The sequence below is a fragment of the Prionailurus viverrinus genome, chromosome B4 (assembly GCF_022837055.1).
Source record: "Prionailurus viverrinus isolate Anna chromosome B4, UM_Priviv_1.0, whole genome shotgun sequence".
NCBI lineage: Eukaryota > Metazoa > Chordata > Mammalia > Carnivora > Felidae > Prionailurus > Prionailurus viverrinus.
Window position 1 is genome coordinate 132,208,449 of NC_062567.1, and position 25,815 is coordinate 132,234,263.

At 44.5% G+C, this 25,815-nt stretch overlaps 1 protein-coding gene across 2 annotated transcripts; it reads left to right on the forward strand.

Moving 5' to 3' along the window:
• The first annotated feature begins 5 nt into the window (after positions 1–5).
• On the forward strand, positions 6–25,059 carry XRCC6 (X-ray repair cross complementing 6). Of its 2 annotated transcripts, XM_047867623.1 has the most exons (13): positions 6–111; positions 735–818; positions 6,071–6,183; positions 10,647–10,785; positions 11,005–11,259; positions 12,073–12,256; positions 13,413–13,599; positions 14,875–15,043; positions 15,757–15,918; positions 17,857–17,986; positions 18,884–18,984; positions 23,419–23,532; positions 24,644–25,059. In XM_047867623.1, the coding sequence occupies exons 2-13, from the start codon at positions 743–745 to the stop codon at positions 24,838–24,840; spliced, it is 1,827 nt and encodes a 608-aa protein (XP_047723579.1). In that variant the 5' UTR covers positions 6–111; positions 735–742; the 3' UTR covers positions 24,841–25,059. The 2 variants fall into 2 exon arrangements, with proteins under 2 accessions (XP_047723579.1, XP_047723580.1); XM_047867624.1 differs by lacking the exon at positions 6–111 and having other exon boundaries at positions 124–818.
• The last annotated feature ends 756 nt before the right edge of the window (positions 25,060–25,815 follow it).

Consider the following 25,815-nt stretch of genomic DNA (forward strand, 5'->3'; position numbering starts at 1 on the left):
GCGCGCACTGTGCGTGATGACGTAGGGGACGTTGATTGGGAGCGAGAACTAGAGCCCGTGCGTGCGCGGTACCCTGCCTTCTGTCCAAATTGATCTGTTCTTGCACCTAAGGTAGGCGGTTTGGGAGTGTTGTCTGCGTGCATTGCTTTCCGGCCAGGGCCGCCCTCGGCCTGCTTCGCTCTCTGAGTCTTGCGCGTCCTTCTTGCCTTACCGCGGAGCAGGGCCAGCACAAAGCGTGCGGACCTGCGTGGTAGAGACAGTTTCTGGTCCCAGTTCCGTCTTCCGTAGGGGGCGGCACCTGGCCTTTGAGGCCCACCTACGTTTGAGACTCCGCTGGGCGTGGCTGGAGGAGGCGTTGGGGGAGATTTTGGGGCGTGATGTAGAGTAGTGGGTTCGCTGGAGGGCGGATTATTCTGGAGCAGGAATATCATATGTCCAGCTGGTGCCGGAGGCCAGACGGGACCTCCAGGTTGGGCTGCCCCAGCACACCAATCAGAGGACCACCCGGGCCACCACCAGCCCCCAAAAGGCCCTAAGGGATAGCTGCAGTGAAGCTGTTGCTGGAATGATGCCCATGACTAATGGATCTCAATCACTGAGAGATCTGGAGGCAGCAGGATCCGCTTCCACATTACTCACGAATAATCTCGAGACTTTAGGAGCCTAGGATTCGATATTTTTTAGGTTTAAATTTGCTTGTTACTGATCATAACTTTATTTCACCGGGTGAGCAGTAAACGCTATGTCAGGTTGGGAGTCTTATTACAAAAACGAAGGCGATGAAGAAGAAGAAGAAGAAGAGGGCCTTGAAGCAGGTGGTAAGTGGTTTTAACCTTTGCTGTTCTGTGTGTAAGAAAGCCTTTCCCTGTCTATTTCTGCTGTTTCATGGCTCACCCTTCTCTCCCCAATGTCCAGTGCTTTCTCCCTTTGAACTTTGCAGAGCTACCCTAGACTCTTTTATTCAGATTCTGCTCTAGTCTATGGGACATTCCTAGCCTTGAACTTTTTACTGGGTACTGGTAGCTTGACAACTATTAGCTCCAATAACTGACTCCGAGCATTGGTATCCTTTGAGTCACTTTAGGTGGCCCAGGTAAGACCCTTCCTCACCCAGGAAAGTTATTTTACTCATCGTAGGACCTCAGTAGTAATACAGTAGTACTGTAGTACTACAGTAGCTGCAGCAACCAAAGAGAAAACATTAGCAACACAGTTATAAGAGTCATTCCCTCGCCATAGCTTCCAGGTTTGGGAGTATATGTTCAGACAAGACTGTAAGACAAAGGATAAACGAAGAGAAATAAGGGGTACATGTAATCTACATACTGGTTGATTTAAGTCCTGGGTAAGACAATTTTAAAGTGTTTTTACTAAAAGTGAGAAACAGGGGCGCCTGGGTGGCGCCGTCGGTTAAGCGTCTGACTTCAGCCAGGTCACGATCTCACGGTCCGTGAGTTCGAGCCCCGCATCGGGCTCTGGGCTGATGGCTCAGAGCCTGGAGCCTGTTTCCGATTCTATGTCTCCGTCTCTCTCTGCCCCTCCCCCGTTCATGCTCTGTCTCTCTCTGTCCCAAAAATAAATAAACGTTGAAAAAAAAAATTAAAAAAAAAAAAAAAAGTGAGAAACAGGGGCACCTGGGTGGCTCAGTTGGTTAAGTGTCTGACTTTGGCTCAGGTCATGATCTCACCCTTGGTGAATTTGAGCCCCACATCTGGCTCACTGCTGTCAGTTTGGAGCCTGGAGCCTGCTTTGGATCCCTTGTCCCCCTCTGTCTCTCTGCCTCTCCCCCTGCTCACATTCTCTCTCTCAAAAATGAATAAACATTTAAAAGGTAAATAAAAAGGACAAATGTAAGAAATATAGAGCATAAAAGAAAAAATTTACTGTAATCTATATACTCTACCACCCTAATACAGCCACTACCAGCATTTTGGCATTTTGCATTTTTCCTTCATAGATCTTTCATTCTTATATTTCCTAACTATGTACGTCTGGGTTTTGTGGTTTTTTTTTTTTTTTTTTTTTTTTTTGTTTTGTATCTGATTTTTTATAGTTAATCATAGTGATATATTTTTCATTTCATTTTTATTTTTAAATTAAAAAAATTTTTATTTTAGTTTTTGTAATTTTGAAAGATTTTTTTAAAGTAATTTTTCCACCCATCTTGGGGCTCAAACTCACAACCTGGAGATCAAGAGTTGCATGCTTTAGGGGCACCTGGGTGGCTCGGTTGAGCGACTGACTTCGGCTCGGGTCATGATCTCACTGTTTGTGAGTTCCAGCCCCGTGTCGGGCTCTGTGCTGACAGCTCAGAATCTGGAGCCTGCTTCGGATTCTGTGTCTCCCCCTCTGTCTGCCCCTTCCCTGCTCATGCTCTGTGTCTGTCTCTCAATAATAAATAAATGTTTAAAAAAAAAAAGTTGCACTCTCTACTGACCGAGCTAGCCAGGCACCCTATTTTTTTTTTAAACATATATACACAGAGAATCTTTTTTTTTAAAATATGGATATTTCTAGAAAGTATAGTACTATGTGAAATAACTCAGTCAGATAAAGACAAATACTATATGATTTCACTCTTAGATAGAATTTAAGAAAGAAAACAAATGAATAAAGAAAAAAAGAGACAAATAAGAAAACAAACTCTTAAGTATAAAGAAGAAACTGATGGTTATCAAAGGGGAAGGATGTGGGGGCATGGTGAAATAGGTGAAATAGGTGATGGGGATTAAAGACTACACTTATCATGATGAGCACTGAGTAATGTATAGAATTGTTGAATCACTATATTGTATACTTGAAACTAAACACGGTATGTTAGCCATACTGGAATTAAATAAAAAGTAAAAGTCACACCAGGAGAATGTAAACATGAAATTCACGTTAACTATTTGCTTTTGAAATGCTCTATTAGTACACAGCAATCAACTGGTCAAGCGTGAGCTCTTTGTGGGGCCTGACACTGCTCTTGGCAATGGGGTAAACAAAGTCCTTACTTTTGAAGATCTTGCCAGGCCAAGGAGTAGATAAATTAATGCCAAGTATTGATAAGGGCAGTGACAAAGATAAAATTAGCATTTCATAATAGAGAATGAATGGTACTGATTTAGCTAGGGTGGTCAGGGAAGGCTTCTCTGAAGAAAGTGGTGTCTAAGTTAAAACCTGAATAAACGTTCCTGTCGAAAAAAGTATATTTGAAGTTATAGCACCTTCTATAACTATAGAAGACTATAAGTCTTCTAAGGTAGACCAGATAGTATAAAAAATCAGCTCTGATAATTCAAAAAATCTGTGAAAATTCAACTAAACATCACTAGTAATGTTATTATTTATTGTATAAATAGCGAGGAATATCTGCTTGATTTTTTTTTTTAATTTTTAATTTTAATTTTATTCTTTTTAAAATTTACATCCAAATTAGTTGGCATATAGTGCAACAATGATTTCGGGAGTAGACTCCTTAGTGCCCCTTCCCCATTTAGCCTATCCCCCCTCCCACACCTCCTCCTGTAACCCTCTGTTCTTCGTATTTATGAGTCTCTTATGTTTTGTCCCCCTCCCTGTTTTTATGTTATTTTTGTTTCCCTTATGTTCATCTGTTTTGTCTCTTAAAGTCTTCATATGAGTGAAGTCATATGATATTTGTCTTTCTCTGACTAACTAATTTCACCCAGCATAATACCCTCCAGTTCCATCCACATAGTTGCAAATGGCAAGATTTCATTCTTTTTGATTGGAGTAATACTCCATTGTATATATATACCACATCTTCTTTATCCATTCACCCATCAATGGACATTTGGGCTCTTTCCATCCTTTGGCTATTGTCGATAGTGCTGCTATAGACATGGGGGTGCATGTGTCCCTTCGAAACAGCACACCGGTATCCCTTGAATAAATGCCTAGTCGTGCAATTGCTGGGTCGTAGGGTAGGTCTATTTTTAGTTTTTTGAAGAACCTCCATACTGTTTTCCAGAGTGGCTGCACCAGCTTGCATTCCCATATATACAGAGAATCTTAAGCACATATACACAATTTTGAGTTCTGCCTTTTTTCCTTAATGAATTACAGATATATTTTTCCATGTAATTATATATATGTTGTCTTCATAAGTCATTTTAAATGTACTATAATTTATTCAGTCTGCCTCCTGTTAAACATTTTAGTTTTTTTTTTTTTAATAATTTTTTTAGTTTATTTGTTTATTTTGAGAGAGTGAGAGAGAGATCAGGGGAGGGTCAGAGAGAGAGGGAGAGAGAGAAGACTCCAGACAGGCTCTGCTCTGTCAGCGTGGATGGAGCCAGATGCAGGGCTTGAACCCACAGACTGTGAGATCATGTCCTGAACTTAAACCAAGAACTGGATGCTCAACCACCCAGGTGCCCCCATTTTAGTTATTTTCAATTTTTAAAAAATTTTTTAAAGTTTATTTTTGTGAGAGAGAGAGAGAGAGAGAGAATGAGTGGGGAGAGGGGCAGAGGGAGATAGGGAGACACAGAATCTGCAGCAGGCTCCAGGCTCTGAGCTGTCAGCTCAGAGCGCCGGATACGGAGCTTGAACCCATGAACTGTGAGATGGTGATCTGAGCCAAAGTCGGATACTCACCCGACTGAGCCACTCTGGTGACCCAATTTCTTTTTTTCTCCCCAATACTTTTACTTTTATTTTAAAACTTTTCTTTTCTTCTTCTTTTTTTTAAATGTTTATTTATTTTTGAGAGAAGGAGAGCACAAGTTGGGGAGGGGCAGAGAGAAGGAGACCCAGAATCTGAAGCAGGCTCCAGGCTCAGAGCTGTCAGTGCAGATCCCAATGCAGGGCTCAGATCCATGAACTGTGAGATCATGACCTGAGCTGAAGTCAGACACTTAACTGCCTGAGCCACCCAGGTGCCCCAGTTATTTTCAATTTCTTACTTTAATAAACAACACTGTGGACAATTCTGCATAAGGGATTTTTCATATCTTACGTTCTTTAGATTGCTAAGAGGTAGAATTCACTGGGTCAAGGTAGAATTTTTGTTTAGGGGTCTTGACCCATAATCGTGTTGTTTTACAGATGGGCAATTACATTTATTGTATTAGAAAGCAGCAGTGTCAAAAAGGGAGACAACCAGATATTTTATGTGGTTTTTTTTTTTTTTTTTTTTTTTTTAAAACTAAACATCGCCTATGATGCCAAAAAAGGGAATAGGAAACTTGAATCTGACGAAGCCTCTCTAGGTCCTCAGTAGAAAAGACAGAGGACTATGTCTGTCTATGCCAAAAGAATGCAGTCAGCAAAATCCATAATGTGGAAAACTGTACATAACACAACATTCTGGTTCTTCAACACAACACACAAAAGATGGAAGGGGTATCTATAGATTAAGAGGCTTCAAAAACATTTTTTTTTTTCAAGTCAAAACTAGTGTTTAGGAATGTTCACTTGGGGGTGCCTGGGTGGCTTAGTAGGCTTAGTGTCCGCCTTGGGCTCAGCTCATGATCTCACGGTTCATGGGTTCGAGCCCCCCATTGGGCTCTGTGCTGACAGCTTGGACGGAGCCTGGAGCCTGTTAAAGACTCTCTATTTCCTTCTCTCTCTCTGCCCCTCCCCCCTCAAAAATAAATAAACACTAACAAAAAAATTTAGACAGGAATGTTCACTTGGACGATAAAACTATAAAGAAAGTAAGGAAATGATTATTAAAAATCAGGATAGGGGCGCCTGGGTGGCGCAGTCGGTTGGGCATCCGACTTCAGCCGGGTCACGATCTCGTGGTCCGTGAGTTCGAGCCCCGCGTCAGGCTCTGGGCTGATGGCTCGGAGCCTGGAGCCTGTTTCCGATTCTGTGTCTCCCTCTCTCTCTGCCCCTCCCCCGTTCATGCTCTGTCTCTCTCTGTCCCAAAAGTAAATAAACGTTGAAAAAAAACAAAATTAAAAAAAAAAATAAATAAATAAAAATCAGGATAGTGGTTACTCTTGGGAGGAGAGTGGGCATTGTAATGGGATTTTTTCTATTTTATATGAATAATAATAAACATCATAAATATGAGCACAAGAGCAAACATTTTCTCCTGTTTTTTCCCCCATAGGAGAATATACATATTCAGGAAGAGATAGTTTGATTTTTTTGGTTGATGGTTCTAAGGCCATGTTTGAATCTCAGAGTGAAGTTGAACTGACTCCTTTTGACATGAGCATCCAGGTAAGACTACCTTTTATTTTATTTAAAAAAAGAAATGAAAGAAAAAATTATTAACACCACTTTAAAAATTATGCACTCTAGGGGCGCCTGGGTGGTGCATTCGGTTAAGCGTCCGACTTCAGCCAGGTCACGATCTCGCGATCCGTGAGTTCGAGCCCCGCGTCGGGCTCTGGGCTGATGGCTCAGAGCCTGGAGCCTGTTTCCGATTCTGTGTCTCCCTCTCTCTCTGCCCCTCCCCCGTTCATGCTCTGTCTCTCTCTGTCCCAAAAATAAATAAACGTTGAAAAAAAAAAAATTAAAAAAAAAAAATTATGCACTCTGAAAATTTGTTGGTGAATGATAATTAGTGGTTAGCCTCCCAGGAATGCTACCTATACTCTGAGATAAAAAAGGGTAGCAGTGCTGGAGAACAGGCCTGTTTTATTTTGTGTTTGAACTTCAGACCCTAGTAATACATTGCTCCTACCTTCTGTGTTAGCTCTGGTAGCACAGGAAGGCTCCTCCTGTAGAGGTGTGAGTGTGAATGAAGAAAGAAAGTTCCAGCAGATACGGTGTCAAAGTGAGTCTTCTTGTAATTGGTATTTGGAAGTTGAGTATTACCTGTGGTTGAAAAATACTACAACAAAAAGACAATCTAATTTAAAAATGGACATAGACTTGGGGCACCTGGGGGGCTCAGTTGGTTAAGCGTCCTACTTCAGGACGCTCAGGTCATGATCTCGCGGTTCGTGGGTTCGGGCCCCACATCAGGCTCTGCTGACAGCTGAGAGCCTGGAGCCTGCTCCAGATTCTGTGTCCCCTTTCTTTCTGCCCCTCCCCCATGCGTGCTCTGTGTGTCTCTCTCTTTCCCTCTCTCTCAAAAATGAACACTAAAACATTTTTTAAAAAATGGGCATAGGACTTGAATATACATTTCTCTAAAGATACACAGATGGCCAAGGAGCCCACAAAAAGACCCACAACATCTGAGTCCTTAGAGAAAAGCAAACTGACACCACAGTGAGGTATCACAAGTCACTAGCATGGCTATAATATAGAGAGGAAAAAAAGGATACTAAGAAGTGTTGGTGGGGCGCCTGGGTGGCTCAGTCAGTTAAGCATCCAACTTTTGCTCAGGTCATGATCTCGCAGTTTGTGAGCTGGAGCCCCGTGTTGGGCTCTGTAATAACAGTTCAGAGCTTGGAGCCTGCTTTGGATTCTGTGTCTCCCCCTGTCTCTGCCCCTCCCCCGTTCATACTCTGTCTCTCTCTCTCTCTCTCTCTCTCAAAGATAAATAATAAAACATTAATAAAATAAAATAAAATAAAATAAAATAAAATAAAATAAAATAAAATAGGTTAATTTGGGGATGCCTGGCTGGCTTATTCGTTAAAGCATGAGACTCTTGATCTTGGAGTTGTAAGTTCAAATCCCATGTTGGGCATGGAGTCTGCTTTAAAATACAATGGTTAAGGGCGCCTGGGTGGCGCAGTCGGTTAAGCGTCCGACTTCAGCCAGGTCACGATCTCGCGGTCCGTGAGTTCGAGCCCCGCGTCGGGCTCTGGGCTGATGGCTCAGAGCCTGGAGCCTGTTTCCCATTCTGTGTCTCCCTCTCTCTCTGCCCCTCCCCCATTCATGCTCTGTCTCTCTCTGTCCCAAAAATAAACATTGAAAAAAAAAAATTAAAAAAAAAAATTAAATGGTTAATTTTGTTATGTGAATTTTACCTCAAAAAAATTACCATTTCTTGGGGCGCTTGAGTGGCTCATTCGGTTAAGTGTCTGCCTCTTAATTTCTGCTCAGGTCATGATCTCCTGGTTCATGAGTTCGAGCCCTGCATCAAGCTCCATAGTGATAGGGCAGAACCTGCTTGGGATTTTCTCTCTGTCTTTGTCTCTGTCTCTCTCTCTGCCCCTCCCCTGCTCATACGCCTGCCCTCTCTTTCTCTCTCTGTCTCCCTCTCTCTTTCTCTCTCTCTGTCAAAATAAACTTAAAAAAAAAAAAAAAAAGAATAAAACAAAAGATTACCATTTCTTTATACAGAAGAATTACAAAGACTTATTGTATATCTTATATTTTTAGAGTTTGGAACCAAACAGAAGCTTCTCATTTTCTAATTTGTATACAAGCAGTTCTTGTTTTGGGCAAATCAGAATATCTTGCATCTAGAAAAAAAGAGAACAGTCCTTAACTTTAACTTTAAAGCAGCGTTTTTCAGAATCCCACACAGGGCTAGCACAGATTGCAGGGACTTACCCCACAATCAGAATTTCTGATTCTGTAAAAGTCTAGTGCTGGGACCAAGAATTTGCCTTTCCAGCAAGTTCCCAGGTGATGCTGCTGTTACTAGCTTGGAGATTACTCTTTGAGGAGCACTGCTTTAACCTTTTTTGGACTCATGGACCTCTCTGAGGATATGATGACAGCTGTGTACCCTCTCTCCAAAAAGATACAGTCATAGTTCTGCATGTAATTTCAAAGGGTTTTTAGAAACCTTGATGCCTGAGTAACATGCCGCTGACTGTGCAGAGCCTGCTTGGGACTCTGTCCCTCTCTCTGCCCCTCCCCTGCTCTCTCTCTGTCTCTCTCTTAAAAATAAATAAATTCAAACTTAAAAAAATGTTTTAGAAACCTCAATGCCTAAAGAACCCTTTTTGTCTGCGCCCCCCTCAAAAATAAACATAAAAAAAGAACCCAGAATAAAATGTAGTATCATATAGCAAATAATTGAGACATTCACGGATGAGTATAATGTATTTAATAAGCAATGAAAAAACATTTTCTCAAATTCTTTTTTTTTTTTTTTTCTTAATTCTTAGAACCTAAAAGAAGCCCTCACAGATTTTTGTAAACGTTTATAGGCTCCTCAAAGTAGATTAAAAGTCATTGGGACGAGGGGCGCCTGGGTGGCTCAGTCAGTTAAGCGAGTGATTCTTGATCTCAGCTCAGGTCTTGATCTCAGTGTCATGAGTTCAAACCCTGTGTTGGGCTCTGTGCTGGGTGTGAAGCCTACTTAAAAAAAAGAGTTATGGGGATGAAAAATACAGCATAGGGGGAATATAGTTATGGTATGGTGATAGCATTATATGGTGACAGATGGTAGCTACACTTGTGAGCAAAGCATAACGTGTAGACTTGTCACGTGACTATGTTGTACACCTGGAACTGCTGTAACATGTCAACTATACTTCAATAAAAAGATAATAGATTCAAATACTTACAGGAATAACTCCTTGCGATGCAGATTGTTGTCAGTGAGTAGACACAGTTTAAGTTCTGCATGTGTTATTTATTTATTATTAATTTTTTTTATGTTTTATTTTTTTATATTTGAGACAGAGACAGAGACAGCGAGTAGGGAAGGGGTAGAGAGATGGAGACAGAGAATCTGAAGCAGGCTCCAGGCTCCTCCGAGCTGTCAGCACAGAGCCCGACACGGGGCTGGGACTCGCAAACCATGAGATCGTGACCTGAGCCCAAGTCAGACGCTTAACTGACTGAGCCACCCCGGCGCCCCTTAAGTTCTGCGTTTAGGGAGAGAATTACTTTTGAGGAAGTCTGGGTAGAGTCTTCAGCCAGGCATGGGGGCAGGTTGGGGGTGTCGCCATGGTCTCTCTATTTCTCAGCTCTGCACATTCAGAAACTTCATGTCAATGCCTCCCAGAATTAAGTAGGTCAAAGGACTGACCAGCTGTTATGAGACCCTGATTTACTCGATGCTGACCTTAGTTTCTTTTCTCATTTATGTATTTATTTTAAAGATTTTAGTTTTAAGTAATCTCTACACCCAACGTGGGGCTCGAACCTACAACCCTGAGGTCAAGAGTTGCGAGCTCTACCGACTGAGCCAGCCAGGTGCCCTGATGCTGACCTTAGTTTAAATGGGTAGATAGGACTTTCCTGGAATACTGGTGTATTTAATTGTGTAATGAAGCACATTTTATTCCAGAAGATGCTGTTAGGAAAAAAAATGCTGTTAGTAGTTACGGATTTATTGTTGGGTCACATCTAATTATTGTTAGCCTAAACCTTTTATATACGTAATTACTTTATGTATGTAAATTCTGTTTCTTGGTATCAAGCTACTTGAGGGATGGGATCAAGTGGCCTGTTCAAACTCAGTCAGTTAAGTAAATGGCATTAGTGGGACTCACTCACATCCAGATTTTCTGATTCCAGTACTGGGCTGTTTTTCCCCCTTATAGCAGAATTTCCTCCCTGAGTATATATGTTTTTAATTCTCTGATTTCTTATGGTAGGAACTGCTTATACTTCTGTTATCTACTTACCACACTCTGCCTTCTGTTATAGTGTAATATATATGCCCATCCCTCTCACTGATTCATGACTTTCCTGAAGATACGGGTCATTCCTTAACCTAATGCCATGTATAAATTCACCTATGACGTGCAAGGCACTTATGGAGCTTAATTTTAGTGGTGAGTAGTTAAGTGTTAATCGGATTTTATTTTGATTTTTATCAGTGTATCCAGAGTGTGTATACCAATAAGATCATAAGCAGTAATCAAGATCTCTTGGCGGTGGTGTTCTATGGTACTGAGAAAGATAAAAATTCAGTGAATTTCAAAAATATTTACGTCTTACAGGAGTTGGATAATCCAGGTCAGTAGTATTCTAAGATCAGCTTTTCCCTTACGTTGGAAGGTCACTACCCTGGACAAAGAGGGGCGTGGAGAAGGAGGTAGATCCTGGGTTGAGGACTTTGTGGGTTAAACACCTCCGGGGTGAGAATAGGACCCTAGGCTCTTCTTTTAGCCTTAGCAAAGCAGCACTGACACCATTCTGATTTTTCTGCCCGTTTGACTTCCTGTCTCTGATCAGGTGCTAAGCGAGTGCTTGAGCTTGACCAGTTTAAGGGGGAGCAGGGGAAAAAACATTTCCAAGATCTCATTGGCCATGGATCTGACTACTCACTAAGTGAAGTGCTGTGGGTCTGTGCCAACCTCTTTAGCGATGTCCAGGTCAAGATGAGCCATAAGAGGATCATGCTGTTCACCAATGAAGATGACCCCCATGGCAATGACAGTGCCAGAGCCAGCCGGGCCAGGACCAAAGCTGGGGATCTCCGTGACACAGGTTGGCATTTTCCCTGATCTTTTAAGTTGGCACTTAATCTTACTACTTCTCTATAGATGATGTCAAACATTTGCTTTCCACCATTCAGAGTGAAATAAAAGAATAAAATGAAGTTACACAGGTATAACATTCCTGCTAAAAATAACTAGGCCATTAACTTTCTTTTTTTCTTAAGTTTATTTATTTATTTTGAGAGAGACAGAAACAGCTCAAGTGGGAGAGGGGCAGAGAGCGAGGGAGAGAGAGAGAGGATCCCAAGCAGGCTCTGCAATGCAGGGCTCGAACTCCCGAAACTATGAGATGACGACCTGAAACCCGGTGCCCTTAGGCCATTGGCTTTCTGAAGGGCTCCACTAGAGTGAGCTTTTCTTTTTTTTAAATTTTTTTTTTTTTTTTTTAACGTTTATTTATTTTTGGGACAGAGAGAGACAGAGCATGAACGGGGGAGGGGCAGAGAGAGAGGGAGACACAGAATCGGAAACAGGCTCCAGGCTCTGAGCCATCAGCCCAGAGCCTGATGCGGGGCTCGAACTCCCGGACCGCGAGATCGTGACCTGGCTGAAGTCGGACGCTTAACCGACTGCGCCACCCAGGCGCCCCTAGAGTGAGCTTTTCTTGACTTTTCATGCTACCAGGCGTGGCAGTGGTTTGAGTAAGTTGTCATTATGGCAGCTGACTCCCTTACTGATTCTTTAAGTCCTGAAAACGTTAATAATCCCACGAGTTCTTTGCATATTTGAGCTCCACTGAAAAAAATTCTCACTTGATGAAAACTGTTTGTTTTCCCCTCACTTTTGGCTGTCCTTGCCCCAGGTATCTTCCTGGACTTGATGCACCTGAAGAAACGTGGGGGCTTTGACATATCCTTGTTCTATCGAGATATCATCAGCATAGCAGACGATGAGGACCTCGGGGTTCACTTTGAAGAGTCGAGCAAGCTGGAAGACCTGTTGAGGAAGGTTCGAGCCAAGGAGACCAAGAAGCGCATGCTCTCCAGGTATGCTCGAACCTGGGCTAGTTGCCCACAAGTCCCCTACTTAATCTTAAGCACCGCATTGCCTTGACCTCCCTGAATACTTACCTCTGGGCTGTGGCTCACTGTCTTCCTCTAAAACACTTGCTTTACTTCAGGATGGACAAGCTGTTTGCTTCTTTTTCTCTGGAAAGAGCTGGTGTGCTAGTTTTCCAAAATAACACAGCTCTCTGCTTGCTTGGGGTAAACAGTTGTGGCCTAACGCTGTCCTCAGTTGCATGCACTAGTATATCGTCTGCTTTCTTCTCCTCTGTAAATTGTGGATAACAGCAATACCTAGTATAGAGCAAAAACTCAGAAAGTGCTAGTTATTTTCCCTGTTGTTAAGTTATTCTGATTTCTTTTTTTTTTTTTAAGTTTTTGAATGTTTATTTTTGAGAGAGAGAGACAGAGTGTTAGTGGGGGAGGGGCAGAGAGGGAGAGAGACAGAATTGGAAGCAGGCTCCAGACTCTGAGCTGTCAGCACAGAGCCCGATGTGGGACTTGAACCCACAACCCATGATAATCATGACCTGAGCTGAAGTTGGATGCTTAACCAACTGAGCCACCCAGGTGCCCCAAGTTATTCTGATTTCTTATAAACCTGAGACCAATAGGAACCAGATTGTTAGGTTATCTTCTTTTTTTCTTTTCTTGTTTATTTATTTACTTAGAGAGAGAGAGAGACAGAGCATTAACAGGGGAGGGGTGGAGAGAGAGGAGAGAGAAAATCCCAAGCAGGCTGCTCACTGTCAGTGCAGAGCCCGACGTGGGGCCCAAACCCATGAACCGTGAGATCATGACCTGAGCTGAGATCCAGAGTTGGACAGTTAACCGACTGAGCCACCTAGGCACCCTAGATTATCTTTAGAGAGTGTTGGCATTAGAATCCTAAGGGCTCCCCTATGTTGTTTTCTGAAGGTTCATATGAGGCTTTCATTTTAGACTAGTTTCTACAACATACGAGAATATGACCGTTGTAGTTTTTGAGCAGTTTTCAAGAGATTACTGACAATTCTACTGGAAATGTATTCTATTTATATTCTAAGAATTTGGATTATTGGAGAGAGTAGAATTTAGCTAGGAAAGCATAATCTTTCAGTCCCGTGTTTGTTTGTTTTTATACTTTTCTCTCCTCCAGCCTGAAGCTTAAACTCAGCAAAGATATAGCGCTCACTGTCGGCATTTATAATCTGGTCCAGAAGGCTTACAGACCTCCTCCAGTGAGACTTTATCGGGAAACCAATGAACCAGTGAAAACCAAGACCCGGACATTTAATGTAAACACAGGCAGTTTGCTTCTGCCTAGTGACACCAAGAGGTCTCAGGTAGGCCTGCTTTCTTACTGAGTTTTGTCCCATTGAAGAGTCAATAGGGAGGGAGACATTGATCAGCCTAACTAGTTAAGTGTCTTTCATGTATGTATGCATCTTTGTAGCTAAGCTGTTAAAGCATAAAGCCATTACTGTTTGGAACTATGGCATATAGATCTTTTTTTTTTTTTTTTTTTTAATTTTTTTTTACATTTTATTTATCTTTAAGAGAGAGAGAGACAGAGCACAAGTGGGGGAAGGGCAGAGAGAGAGGGAGACACAGAATCTAAAGCAGGCTCCAGGCTCTGAGCTGTCAGCACAGAGCCCGATGCTGGGCTTGAACCCATGAACCGTGAGATTATGACCTGAGCCGAAGTCAGTTGCTTAACCAACTGAGCCACCCAGGTGCCTCTAGATCATCTTTTTTAAGAGACTTTATTTTTTTTAATTATTTATCTTTTTTTTTATAAATTTTCTTTAATGTTTATTTTTGAGAGAGACCGAACACGAGTTGGGGAGGGGCAGAGAGAGAGGGAGACACAGAATCCGAAGCAGGCTCCAGGCTCCGAGCTGTCAGCATAGAGCCTGATGTGGGGGTCAAACCTACAAACCACAAATCCTGACCTGAGCCAAAGTCAGACGCTTAACAAACTGAGCCACCCAGGTACCCCTAAAGATTTTATTTTTAAGTAATCTCTATACCCAATGTAGGGCTTGAATTTACAACCCCAGGATTAAGAGTCACATGCTTCACTGGCTGAGCCAGCCAGGCATCTAGATCATTAATACCTTGAGAGCTAGAAAGTTAGAGCCAGTGTTTGAAAGAGATGTCAGTGGAAACTTTAGCCCTGACCACTCTGCATTCTGTTCTAATAGTTAAATTCCTTGCTTGCGTATGGTAGCAGAAAATGCTTTAGAATCAACTAGGGAGATGAATGAAGGAAGTATGTTAGATGTAAACCGCACTTTTTTAGGGATAGTTTTGGGGTTTTTTTCCCTTCCCCAAACGAAATTTTCTCCTATGCTTTGAAATGATACACGTATGCCTTTCGTAATCAGAAGGACAGACTGAGAACGCAGAACGTTGTCTTCCCTCATTCTCTCACCTTTGTGCAACCTGAGGAATGATTTGGTATCTAAAATTAAAATCAAATGAGTCGTCCTTTTTCATTATACAAAATGTGGGAGAGAACCTGAGATTTTTTTTGCATAAGGTAAGGACCAACCAAGGATCAACTAAGTATCTCCACGTAGCCGCTTTATGTGGCCCTCGTGTTCCCCTTCCTTTAGATCTATGGGAATCGTCAGATTGTGCTAGAGAAAGAGGAAACAGAAGAGCTGAAACGGTTTGATGAACCAGGCTTGATTCTCATCGGTTTCAAGCCCTTGATAATGCTGAAGAAGCACCATTACCTGAGGCCCTCCCTCTTTGTGTACCCCGAGGAGTCCCTGGTAAATGGTATGTGACTTCGATCAAGGGTAAATGAATGAGTAACAGAAGGTAGTTTACCGAGCGAGCTGCCTGCAGACTGGATAGGACGGCTTAAGGGGGTATTTTGAAAGTGTTTCTGGTCAGATAAGCTTTGGAAATTTGGGACTAAACAAAGTCAAAGAGATTTCTTTAGGACCTATAATACACTGCCATGCATTGTGAGTATCCGGAGGGTGGCGGGGGAGATACGGAATTAGTATTTTTAAAACTTACTTCCTATGGAATTCTTTCTTTGAGGCATCAGATACAGAGTTAACAAAGAAGAAAAACCAGTTTCTTCCTTCGTGTCGGCAATTAAAGATGATACGAATTAGGTCGTTGGGTTTGTGCTGTCCAGACCTCTATTCCTCTGTGCTGTAGCTAATGAACCCCCTGGATTTGACCTGATTGGCTTTCATTAGTAACTGGGGCTTACTTACATTGTCAGCCTAAATATAGTAAAAGTGAACTAATGTTAATAATTCACACCTCTAAATGGGGTATTCGAGGCATCTAATCCCTTTCTCTTCCCTTCTGTGCCTCTGCTGCTCGTCAGCTCTGGGCTTCTCACACCTCACTTGTTGAAGTATCACAAGCCCTTTTAAGAAAATGGGAGAGAAATTGTAGGCTTATAACATGAGCTACCAGGGAAAAAAGGAGACACTTTTGGGATGCAGATCCTTGGGCCGTTTGTTTTTTAGGGAGCTCAACTCTGTTCAGTGCTCTACTCACCAAGTGTCTGGAGAAGGAGGTCATGGCGGTGTGCAGATACACCCCCCGTCGGAACACCCCTCCTTATTTTGTGGTCTTGTTGCCACAGGAAGAGGAGCTGGATGACCAGAAAATTCAGGTGACTCCCCCAGGTATGTGGAAGAGATACTTTCAGTGCTACTGAACTTTGCTCAGACTTTGGAATCACTCATAGGATTCCAACTCAGACCTGCTGAACCATAGTCTCCAGGAATGGGGCATTTGTGCATTTTCGGGGTTTCACAGATGACACAGATGCAGAGCCAGGTAAAGCTGCCAAATATGGTTGTGCAGTGCACAACATGTACAGCTGCACAAGGCAGCTCTACAGCCACAGTCGAGAATTGGCTGCACAGGGACTGTTGGCAGGTTAGTGACCAAGTTGATAGCTCACTGCTGATACTTTTCTTTACCAAAAGCAATTCTTTGGCACCCTTGAAATGTTCAAAAAAAAATTTTTTTTTAACGTTTATTTTTGAGACAGAGAGAGACAGAGCATGAACGGGGGAGGGGCAGAGAGAGAGGGAGACACAGAATCGGAAGCAGGCTCCAGGCTCTGAGCCATCAGCCCAGAGCCCGACGTGGGGCTCGAACTCACGGACCGCGAGATCGTGACCTGAGCTGAAGTCGGACGCTTACCCGACTGAGCCACCCAGGCGCCCCACCCTTGCAATGTTTAATGTTTGGTTTATCTTCTGCATACACCAAGGCAGTGATGTGTAGTAGAAAGACCATGGGTTTTGATGTCATACTTGACCACATCTTACTCTTATGTGTGGAAAAGTTTACTTTCTTTTGTTTCAGGCCCGTCTCTGCCACACGTCACCTGGCTAACTTGGGCAAATAATTTTAACTTTTCTGTTTATATTCCTTGCCTGTAAAGATGAGAATTCTGGAACACCTTTCTCTTCAGGTTGTTTCACATTTGAAATAAGTTAATAAATGTACAAGTGCCTAGCCCAAAGTAGCCAAGAGAAGGTAGTCTTCTTTTTTTTTAGCCATGTTAATAAAAATGAATTTTGTGGAGAGCCTAAGTCAATTAAGCGTCCACCTCTTGATTTCAGCTCAAGTCATGATCTCACAGTAGTGAGATTGAGCCCCACGTCGGGCTGCGTGCTGACCGCTCAGAGCCTGTTTGGGATTCTCTCTCCCTCTGTCTCCTCTCCCCTGCTTGTTCTCTCAAAAATAAATGGATGAACATTAAAAAAAAAAAAAAAAAAGAAGAAATCCCAACTTTTTTTTTTTAAATGAACTTTATAAAGTAACTCTTTGAATATGTTATATCTCTAGCCCTGGTTGTCAAAATCCTGAGGAATAGCTTTGCATATCAGCTAGTAAACTCTTGTCTGTCCGCTCCAAATTCCTCCTGTTATGCTCTGTGCTGCTGAGGCCGAGACTCTCCAACTCGGGTTCCTCCTTTGCCAGCTGGCTCGCAGTGAGGCTCCGTCCATAGTGAGTGCTTAGAGCGAGACTGTAGGGCAGAGGAGAGCAGAGGGACTTGCTCCTTCCTCTTGCTCAGTGTCGTGGGCATTGCTAGCCAGGGCCCCTCACCTGGCGGCAGCAGTCGGTTCCAGCCTAGATTTTGCAGCCTTTTAGAACCTGACAGAAAACTGGAACAAGATCGGCCTGATAACCCTTCCTCTTTACTTTTTGTGTGTGGAGGCGGTGGGGGAACAGAGGGGAGAGGCTGAGGCTCAGAGGAGGGCCTGATGGAGCTGGGTCTCAGCCCTCCAGGGAGGGGGCACTGTCTAGCTGGCTCTGGGTGTGTCCAGAAAGCTGGAGACTGGATCCAGCTGCTGCTGGCCCGTGAAGAGCCCTGGCCGGGCCACTGCCGGCAGGAACCGGCAGCTACGGGAGGCTCCCGCCTCCCTCTCTGTTCTGGAGGCTGCTAATGGGAATCAGCTGATAGAGGAGAAATAGGGCTGGCAGGGTCCCAGCCCCAGCATCATGGGACATAGAAGGGTGAGTGTGAAGTTGAGAGACAAATGGCGACTCCACAACTGAAACCGTTTGTTGAGTCAAATCTTGGGAAACTAATGTCCTTTCTTCAGGCTTCCAGCTTGTCTTCTTACCCTATGCCGACGATAAACGGAAGGTGCCCTTTACTGAAAAAGTCATGGCAAATCCAGAGCAGATAGACAAGATGAAGGCCATTGTTCAGAAGCTCCGTTTCAATTACAGGTGAGCAGTGGGTTAGTGTCAGGCCTTGTTCTGGAACCGTCTCCTGGGGTGAGAGGATTATTTTACTCCCATGCTGCTGCTGATCGTGGGAAGAAAAAGTATTCAGTTTCTTTCTCTCCATCTCCTACCACCTCTCCTTTGTCTTTTTTTTTTTTTTTTTTTTTTAACTTCCATGGCTCTGCCTTCTCCATTTCTCTCTCTGCCCACAGCTTCCAGTGACAGACAGACGGGCAGGGATTGTTAGCTTTTAAGTCAGCTTTTAGGGGCACCTGGGTGGCTCAGTCCGTTAAGCATCTGTCTTCGGCTCAGGTCATGATCTCACGGTTCGTGGGTTCAAGCCCCGCGTCAGACTCTGTGCTGACAGCTCAGAGCCCAGAGCCTACTTCAGAATCTGTGTTTCCCTCTCTCTCTGCCCCTTCCCTGCTCGCGCTCTGTCTCTCTCTGCCTCTTAAAAATAAAGTGTTAAAAAAATTTTTTTTAATATTATTATTTTTATTTGTGAGAGACAGAGCACATGCAGGGGAGGGGCAGAGAGGGAGGGAGACACAGAATCCGAAGCAGGCTCCAGGCTCTGAGCTGCCAGCCCAGAGCCTTATGTGGGGTTCGAACTCACAAACTGTGAGATCATGACCTGAGCCGAAGTCAGATGCTTGACTGAGCTACCCAGGCACACCCCGCCCCCCCAATTTTTTTTTTGATCGGCTTTTGGATTCCAATAAATTGGAAATTGGAGAGAGAAAAGTTGATTCCAGAGACAAGACTCCCAGCTGTTTTATCTGGGCTCTTTTCCTCAGCTGACCCTGGGCCTGTGGTATCTCAGTTGGGTTTATTTAATTTTGTTATTATTTTTTTTTAATGTTTAAATGCTTCAATTTATTTATGTTACTGTTTTACTAGAAGTGACGCCTTTGAGAACCCAGTGCTGCAGCAGCACTTCAGAAACCTGGAGGCCTTGGCTTTGGATTTGATGGAGCCTGAACAGGCAGTGGATTTGACATGTAAGAAGGCTGGGACTGAGCTCTTTCCATGGGAGGTTTTCGTAACGGTTTCACTCTGGACTGGAAATACGGATGCGTTTTCTAGCATCCTGCAAAGACTCAACCTCGTTTTTCTAGCCTTCTCTGAGAGATTTTCTAGGCCAGCATAGACTGTCTCAGAAGAGATTTGGCTCATTCTGCCATAAGAGGAGGAGAGTGTGCCAGGCTTCTGCAACCTGCCTTTGAACCGGGCCCCCTCCCCTCATGACTACATGTTGGTAAAAGTAAAAAAAAAATAATAATAATAACCTATAACATTTATTGAGCGCTTACTGTGTGCCAGGCACTCTTGGTCCTAGCTGTTGACTCATCCAATTCTGGTAACTATGAGGTAGGCACCGTTGTCCTTATTTAATAGAGAAGGTAGTAATTCTCCAAGGCACTAAGTAGTGAGCAGTGGATCCAGGTGTAGAATCCAGTGCGTCTGGCCCAGAGCCCTCGCTCTGCACCACTGTGTTTCCTGTCTCTCCATCAGACTGTAGGCTCTGCCTCAGAAGATCCTTGTTACCCAGCATCAGGGAGATTTGCCTGGCTGCCTCAGTTGAGCTCTGAGCTTGCTGCCAGTCCCTTTCTTGATTGTGGTTCTCTTATGTATTTCGTAAGAGGACACACACAGTTTAGTGATACAGGTAAATATCAGCTGGGCAACAGATGGGATTTAATGAAGGCTCTTAACAGAGGTTGAAAAGATCAGAACAATTAGTGTGGCCTGCTGAGCTTCCCAGTTATTATTATTATTTAAAAAAAATTTTTGTTTAATATTTATCTTTGAGAGAGACAGAGTGTGAGCAGGGGAGGGGCAGAGAGAGAGGGAGGCACAGAATTTGAAGCAGGCTCCAGGCTCTGAGCTGTCAGCACAGAGCCCGACGTGAGGTTCGAACCCACGGACCACGAGATCATGACCTGAGCCGAAGTCGGACGCTTAACCGACAGAGCCACCCAGGCGCCCTTACTTCCCAGTTATTAATGGTCTCTTTTTACTAGACAAAACAGTCCCAGTGCTAGACATGTAAAAGCTATTGTACCTGTATTATGGTGGTGACTGTTAGCCCGATCTAGCCCAACAGGAACCTTGGAATTAAGCAGCTCATCTTTTTTTTTTAAGTGAATTTACTTTTCAGAGAGAGAAAGAGCACAAGCAGGGGAGGGGGAGAGAGAGAATCCCAAGTAAGCTCCGTGCCACCAGCACAGAGCCTGACATGGGGCTCGATCCCACAAACTGTGAGATCATGACCTGAGCCGAAATCAAGAGTCGGATGCTCAACCGACCTAGCCACTGAGGTGCCCCAAGCAGCCATCTTTCTTGATGGCCTTTAGATAAATCAGGGAGTAAGTCGCCTGGTCTCCAGCAAGGTGGTGAAGGACATACGCTTTGGAAATACCTGATACAGATTTGAATCCCAGCTCTGCCACTTACTAACTTGAGTAGCCTTGGAATCTTACTTCATCTACCCGAAACTCAGTTTCATTATAGGTAAAATGGGGACAGCAATACTGTTCTTTTTTTTTTTTCTTTAATTTTCTAATGTTTATTTATTTTTGAGACAGAGAGAGACAGAGCATGAACAGGGGAGGGGCAGAGAGAGAGGGAGACACAGAATCTGAAACAGGCTCCAGGCTCCGAGCTGGCAGCACAGAGCCCGACACGGGGCTCGAACTCACGGACCGCGAGACCCTGACCTGAGCCGAAGTCGGACGCTTCACCGACTGAGCCACCCAGGCGCCCCGATACTGTTCTTATAGGCTATTGACACCGTCTTGGTCCTGACTCTCAGGAAGTGCTCAAAACACAGTTGTTCCCCTTTATCCCACAGCGTTCTCTCTCTTCCTCACCGGGGCCGTGGCCTCTTCCAGTCTGGCTCCTGTCCTGTAATTTTACTGCAAGTTGTGTTTGCTCTTCCTGCCTCTATTTTCAAAACAGTTTTGGCTGCTCTGACGCTTCCTATAACTCCAGGGGCTCAGGTTTCTGTCCTCAGCCCCGCTGCTCTCCCTTTCTGTTGGTTATCTTGGCTGCTCCCCCAGCCTGCTGTATCCCTCATGTCTGTGACCCGCGAGCCTGTCTCCAGCCATACCCTTTGTCCCGGGCTCTGGCCGGAACTGCAGCTGCCTGGTGATGGCTGCTGCAGGCCCCAGGTGTCCCACCGCTCAGACACCCGACCCCTTTGACCCTTGTTCTTTTATGTTCTTCACTCATTTCTAATCCGATGTGTATCTGCTTCCCTCTGACACAGGATATGGTTTGCTTTGAATAAATAACTTCCTGAAGACTCACAACTGTTTCTCACTTTCTCTGTTTGGCTTTGTGACACCATGCTGTCTTGGTTTTTCTCCTGAGCTGACAGTGCCCTAAGACACCTTTGCTGGACCTGCTTCCCTTTTTTTCTCCTCTAAACATGGGAGCGAGTGCACTAGGTGATCCTGGGCCCTCTGTTTCTCTGTCACTTCACTTCTCCCCACGTGGCCTTTCAGACTCCACCAGTGGTTCTAAGTGTGCTTCCTGGAACAGCAGCACTGGTGTCTCCTGGAAACTTGTCAGAAATGCCCATGTTGAGCCCTTTCCCAGGCTGACTGAATCTGAGACTCAGGTTGGGCCCCTGCAACCTGTGTCTTACAACAAGCCTTCCAGGTTATTCTGAGACCTGCTCTTAACCTCTGGCACACTGGTTCTCAACTTTGGCTGTACAACAGAATCATCCAGGAGACTTCAAAAAATCTGGCGGTTTAGGCCTCACCCCCAGACCACTTAAATCAGAATCTCTGGGGGTGGGGTTTGGGCATCAGTATTTTTTAAAAGTCTCCAGCTGGTTGCCAGGTTGAGAACCAAAGCTCTCGCAGAGACTCCTATAGTCTGGAACATGGGGCTTCTGTCTCAGCAGGAGCCCAGGTTGGTTGTGACATTGTGCCTTCTGGGCACACCAGGCGGCAGGATCTTCCCTTAATACTTTGGAAACGTGGCCACATGAGGCGATGATGAGATACTCGTCTCCTCATGCCTGTCCTTGATGTGACACAGCTCAGGTCTCAAGCTCAACAAACCGTATAATGGTTAGGTAACAAAAAAACCAAAAATACTGTCTTTCCCCCAAAGAGATCTTTTTTCTGTTGTATCAGTCCTGGGGAATGCTCCTGCCATCCCAGCTGGTCGCCACCTCCCTCTGGCCACCCTACACCTCACATTCTATCTGTACATCCATCAATTCTGCCACTTTATGGTCCCTTGTCCCCTCCACCCTCACCCCAGGTTTGGCCTTCTGTCTCACCCTCTTCCCATCCACACACAGCTCGGGATGATTCTTTCTTTCTTTCTTTCTTTCTTTCTTTCTTTCTTTCTTTCTTTCTTTTTTTTTTATGTCTATTTATTTTTGAGAGACAGAGAAAGAGCATGAGCAGAGGAGGGACAGAGAGAGAGGGAGACACAGAATCTGAAGCAGGCTCCAGGCTCAGAGCTGTCAGCACAGAGCCTGATGCAGGGCTCGAACCCACAAGCTGTGAGATCATGACCTGAGCTGAAGTCAGACACCCAACTGACTGAGCTACCTAGGCACCCCAGGATGATATTTCTAAACTGGAAATGTAATCGGAATGTAATTGGAATCATGTTGTTCCCCTGCTCATAGCCCTTCAGAGTTTCCCCACTGCTCTCAGGATAAAGTCTAAGACCTGGGTGGGCATTCAAAGGTTCCATGACCTTGCCATGATCGCCTTTCCAGCCTCCTCACCGTTCCTACACTCTTGACATTCTACCTTCAAGCTGCATGTTACCTGCTATTTCTTACCCTGTGCCTTCTCCTGCTTTGAATAGTCCCTGCCTGAGGAAGAACACTCAGCTTTGCAGACTTGGCTGCAGAAAATCTCTCCTGACCCCTCCTGTGTTCCAGTGTGCCTTTGTTCGGTCCCTTCCATCATGGCATTGCCAGCCACTGTGTTTATGTTTTTACTGCCTCCTTACCCTGACTAGACTGTAATCCCACTGGGGGCATGGACTCTTGTTTGAAACCCCAGAATCTAACCCCATTCTCAACTCTATTACTCCCAGCTGTTTGACCTTGAGTAAGTTGTTTAACCTCTCTGCTTTCCTCTATAAAACAAGGAAACAAATTTACCTACCCTAGAGGTTGTTAGAGGATCAAATAAGTTTAAAGCAGTGAGAAGGGTGCCTGGCTGTAGTAAGTGCTCATTAAATTCAATTGTTAGAAGGTACTTGGTAAATATTAGGAAGACTTTGTTGAATGTGTTCTTGACCAGGTTAGTTGCCTCCTCCTGGACCCTTTCCTGACTTCCCTGAACCCCTGCAGTTAGGTGCTTTCTCCTCTGGTCCCTGTAGACTTGGAACTGGACAGGAAGCCAGGGCTTGTGACTCACCTGACTCATTCTTCTTGTGTTTTGATTTTCTAGTGCCTAAAACTAAAGCAATAGATAAGAGACTCGGCCCCCTGGTGGATGAGTTTAAGGAGCTTGTCTACCCACCTGATTATAATCCTGAAGAAAAAGTTTCCAAGAGGAAACAAGGTGAGGAACTGGGTTATTTATTTATTTTTCTAAGTTTATTTTTGAGACCAAAAGGAGAGAGAGAGGGTGCAAGCAGGGGAGAGGCAGAGAGAGGGAGAATGAGGATCTGAAGTAGGTTCTGTGCTGATAGCAGAGAGCCCAGTGCAGGGCTCGGACTCATGAACCGTGAGATCATGACTTGAGCTGAAGTCAGATACTTAGCTGACTGAGCCACCTAGGCGACCCAGGAACTGGTTTTTAATTTTTTTTAATTTAAAAATTTTTAATGTTTATTTTTGGGACAGGGAGAGCGAGGAAGTGCTAGCAGGAGAGGGGCAGAGAGAGAAGGAGACAGAGAATATGTGTTATCAGCGCAAAGCCCGATGTGGGGCTCGAACTTGCAGCCTTACAAGGAAATGGAGCTGTGAGAGGCTAGGTTGGTGGCCATGGAGCCTTCTCTCTTCTCCTCAGAAGTGACTCCTCTAGGGGCACCCCAGGTGGCTTGATAAGTTAGGCATCTGACTCTTGGTTTTGGCTCCGGTCATGATCTCATAGTTGGTGAGTTAGAGCCCCACATCAAGCTCTGTGCTGACAGCGTGGACCCTGCTTGGGATCATCTCTCTCTCTCTCTCTCTCTCTCTCTGTCTCTCTCTACCCATCCCCTGTTCTCACAAACACGTGTGCATGCTTTCTCTCAAAAGAAACAAACATTTATTAAAAAAAAAAAAACCAAAAAGTGACTCCTAGTGCCCTGTGTGAGCTGTTACCATAGCTCTTCATACATGTGCACACTTTAGGGATTTACTTGTTTATCGCACTCAGTCTGCACTTGCTTATCGTCTAGCATGGCGCCTTAGTACTTGACACGGTGCTCTGTAAATGCTTTTTGAACGAAGGAAGGAATGACTTCCCCAGACTGAGCACCAATTTTGGGTAAACCGATGGCAACCGCACTACTTGGAACTTCCTTCTAGGCCTGATATGGTTTTGACTTTATGCTTAAATGAAGCTACCTTATCAAAACACGCTCCCCTGGGCATCCCAGCTTATGGAAAATGGTTAACTGCAGCCCAGACTATGGAAGGGCCACTGTTAGCATTTCCAGTCACTCCCTCCTGACCTTTTTCCCCAGATGATGAAGGTTCTGGAAGCAAAAGACCCAAAGTGGAGTTATCTGAAGAGGAGCTGAAGGCCCATGTCAGCAAGGGCACGCTGGGTAAGCTCACTGTGCCCATGCTGAAGGAAGTCTGCAGGGTGTATGGGCTGAAGGGCGGGTTGAAGAAGCAGGAGCTGATGAACATGCTCACTGAGCACTTCCAGAAGAACTGACCAGAGACTGAACAGCTAGCCACCCTTCTGTACTATTGCCAGGCTGCCTGGGTTGTTCTCATCAAGTTAAAACCTGTTTCTTCTGGGCCAGGAAGAGTCTGTCTGATAGAAGCCAGGAACTTTACATTTATGAGACTTTCTGTTGCCATGGAGACAGCATAGCCCTCCCACTTTGCTGGGCTTTACTGTCTGAATAAAGAGCTCTAACTTTGTACTATATACTGTTATTTGTTATTTTTCCGTATTTTTATTTATTTTTGAGAGAGTGTAAGCCGGGGGGTGGTGGTGCGCAGAGAGAGGAGGGGACAGAGGATCGGAAGCGGGCGCCGTGCTGACAGCAGACAGTCTGATGTGGGGCTCGAACTCATCGTGAGATACGATCTGAGCCGAAGTTAGATGCTTAGCCAACTGACTGAGCCACCCAGGTGCCCCTATACTGTTCTTTAGTATGAAAGAGAAAGATGTGTCTGTCTCACATCCAAAGAGCACCTGCCATTGGCTATTGGCTTTATTTGCTCTCCCATTAGGAACACATCATCATCGTGGCAATAAAGTATCAGTGAAGGTAGGGGAGAATGTGACAATTAAGGACAGGTAGACATACTTGAGGAATGACAAGCCCCAGCAATATTCTCATCCTCTGCTCCCCCCTCCCCCCCACCTGTTTTCCCTTTCACTGTGTCAATATAGACCTAAAGATCAGAGTTCAGAAGCACTAAGAATGGAACATTTCTAATTCTGGTACCATTTGCTTCTTTTTTTTTTTTTTTTAACTTTTTTTTTTTTTTTTAAATTTATTTTTGGGACAGAGAGAGACAGAGCATGAACGGGGGAGGGGCAGAGAGAGAGGGAGACACAGAATCGGAAACAGGCTCCAGGCTCTGAGCCATCAGCCCAGAGCCCGACACGGGGCTCGAACTCACGGACCGCGAGATCGTGACCTGGCTGAAGCCGGACGCTTAACCGACTGCGCCA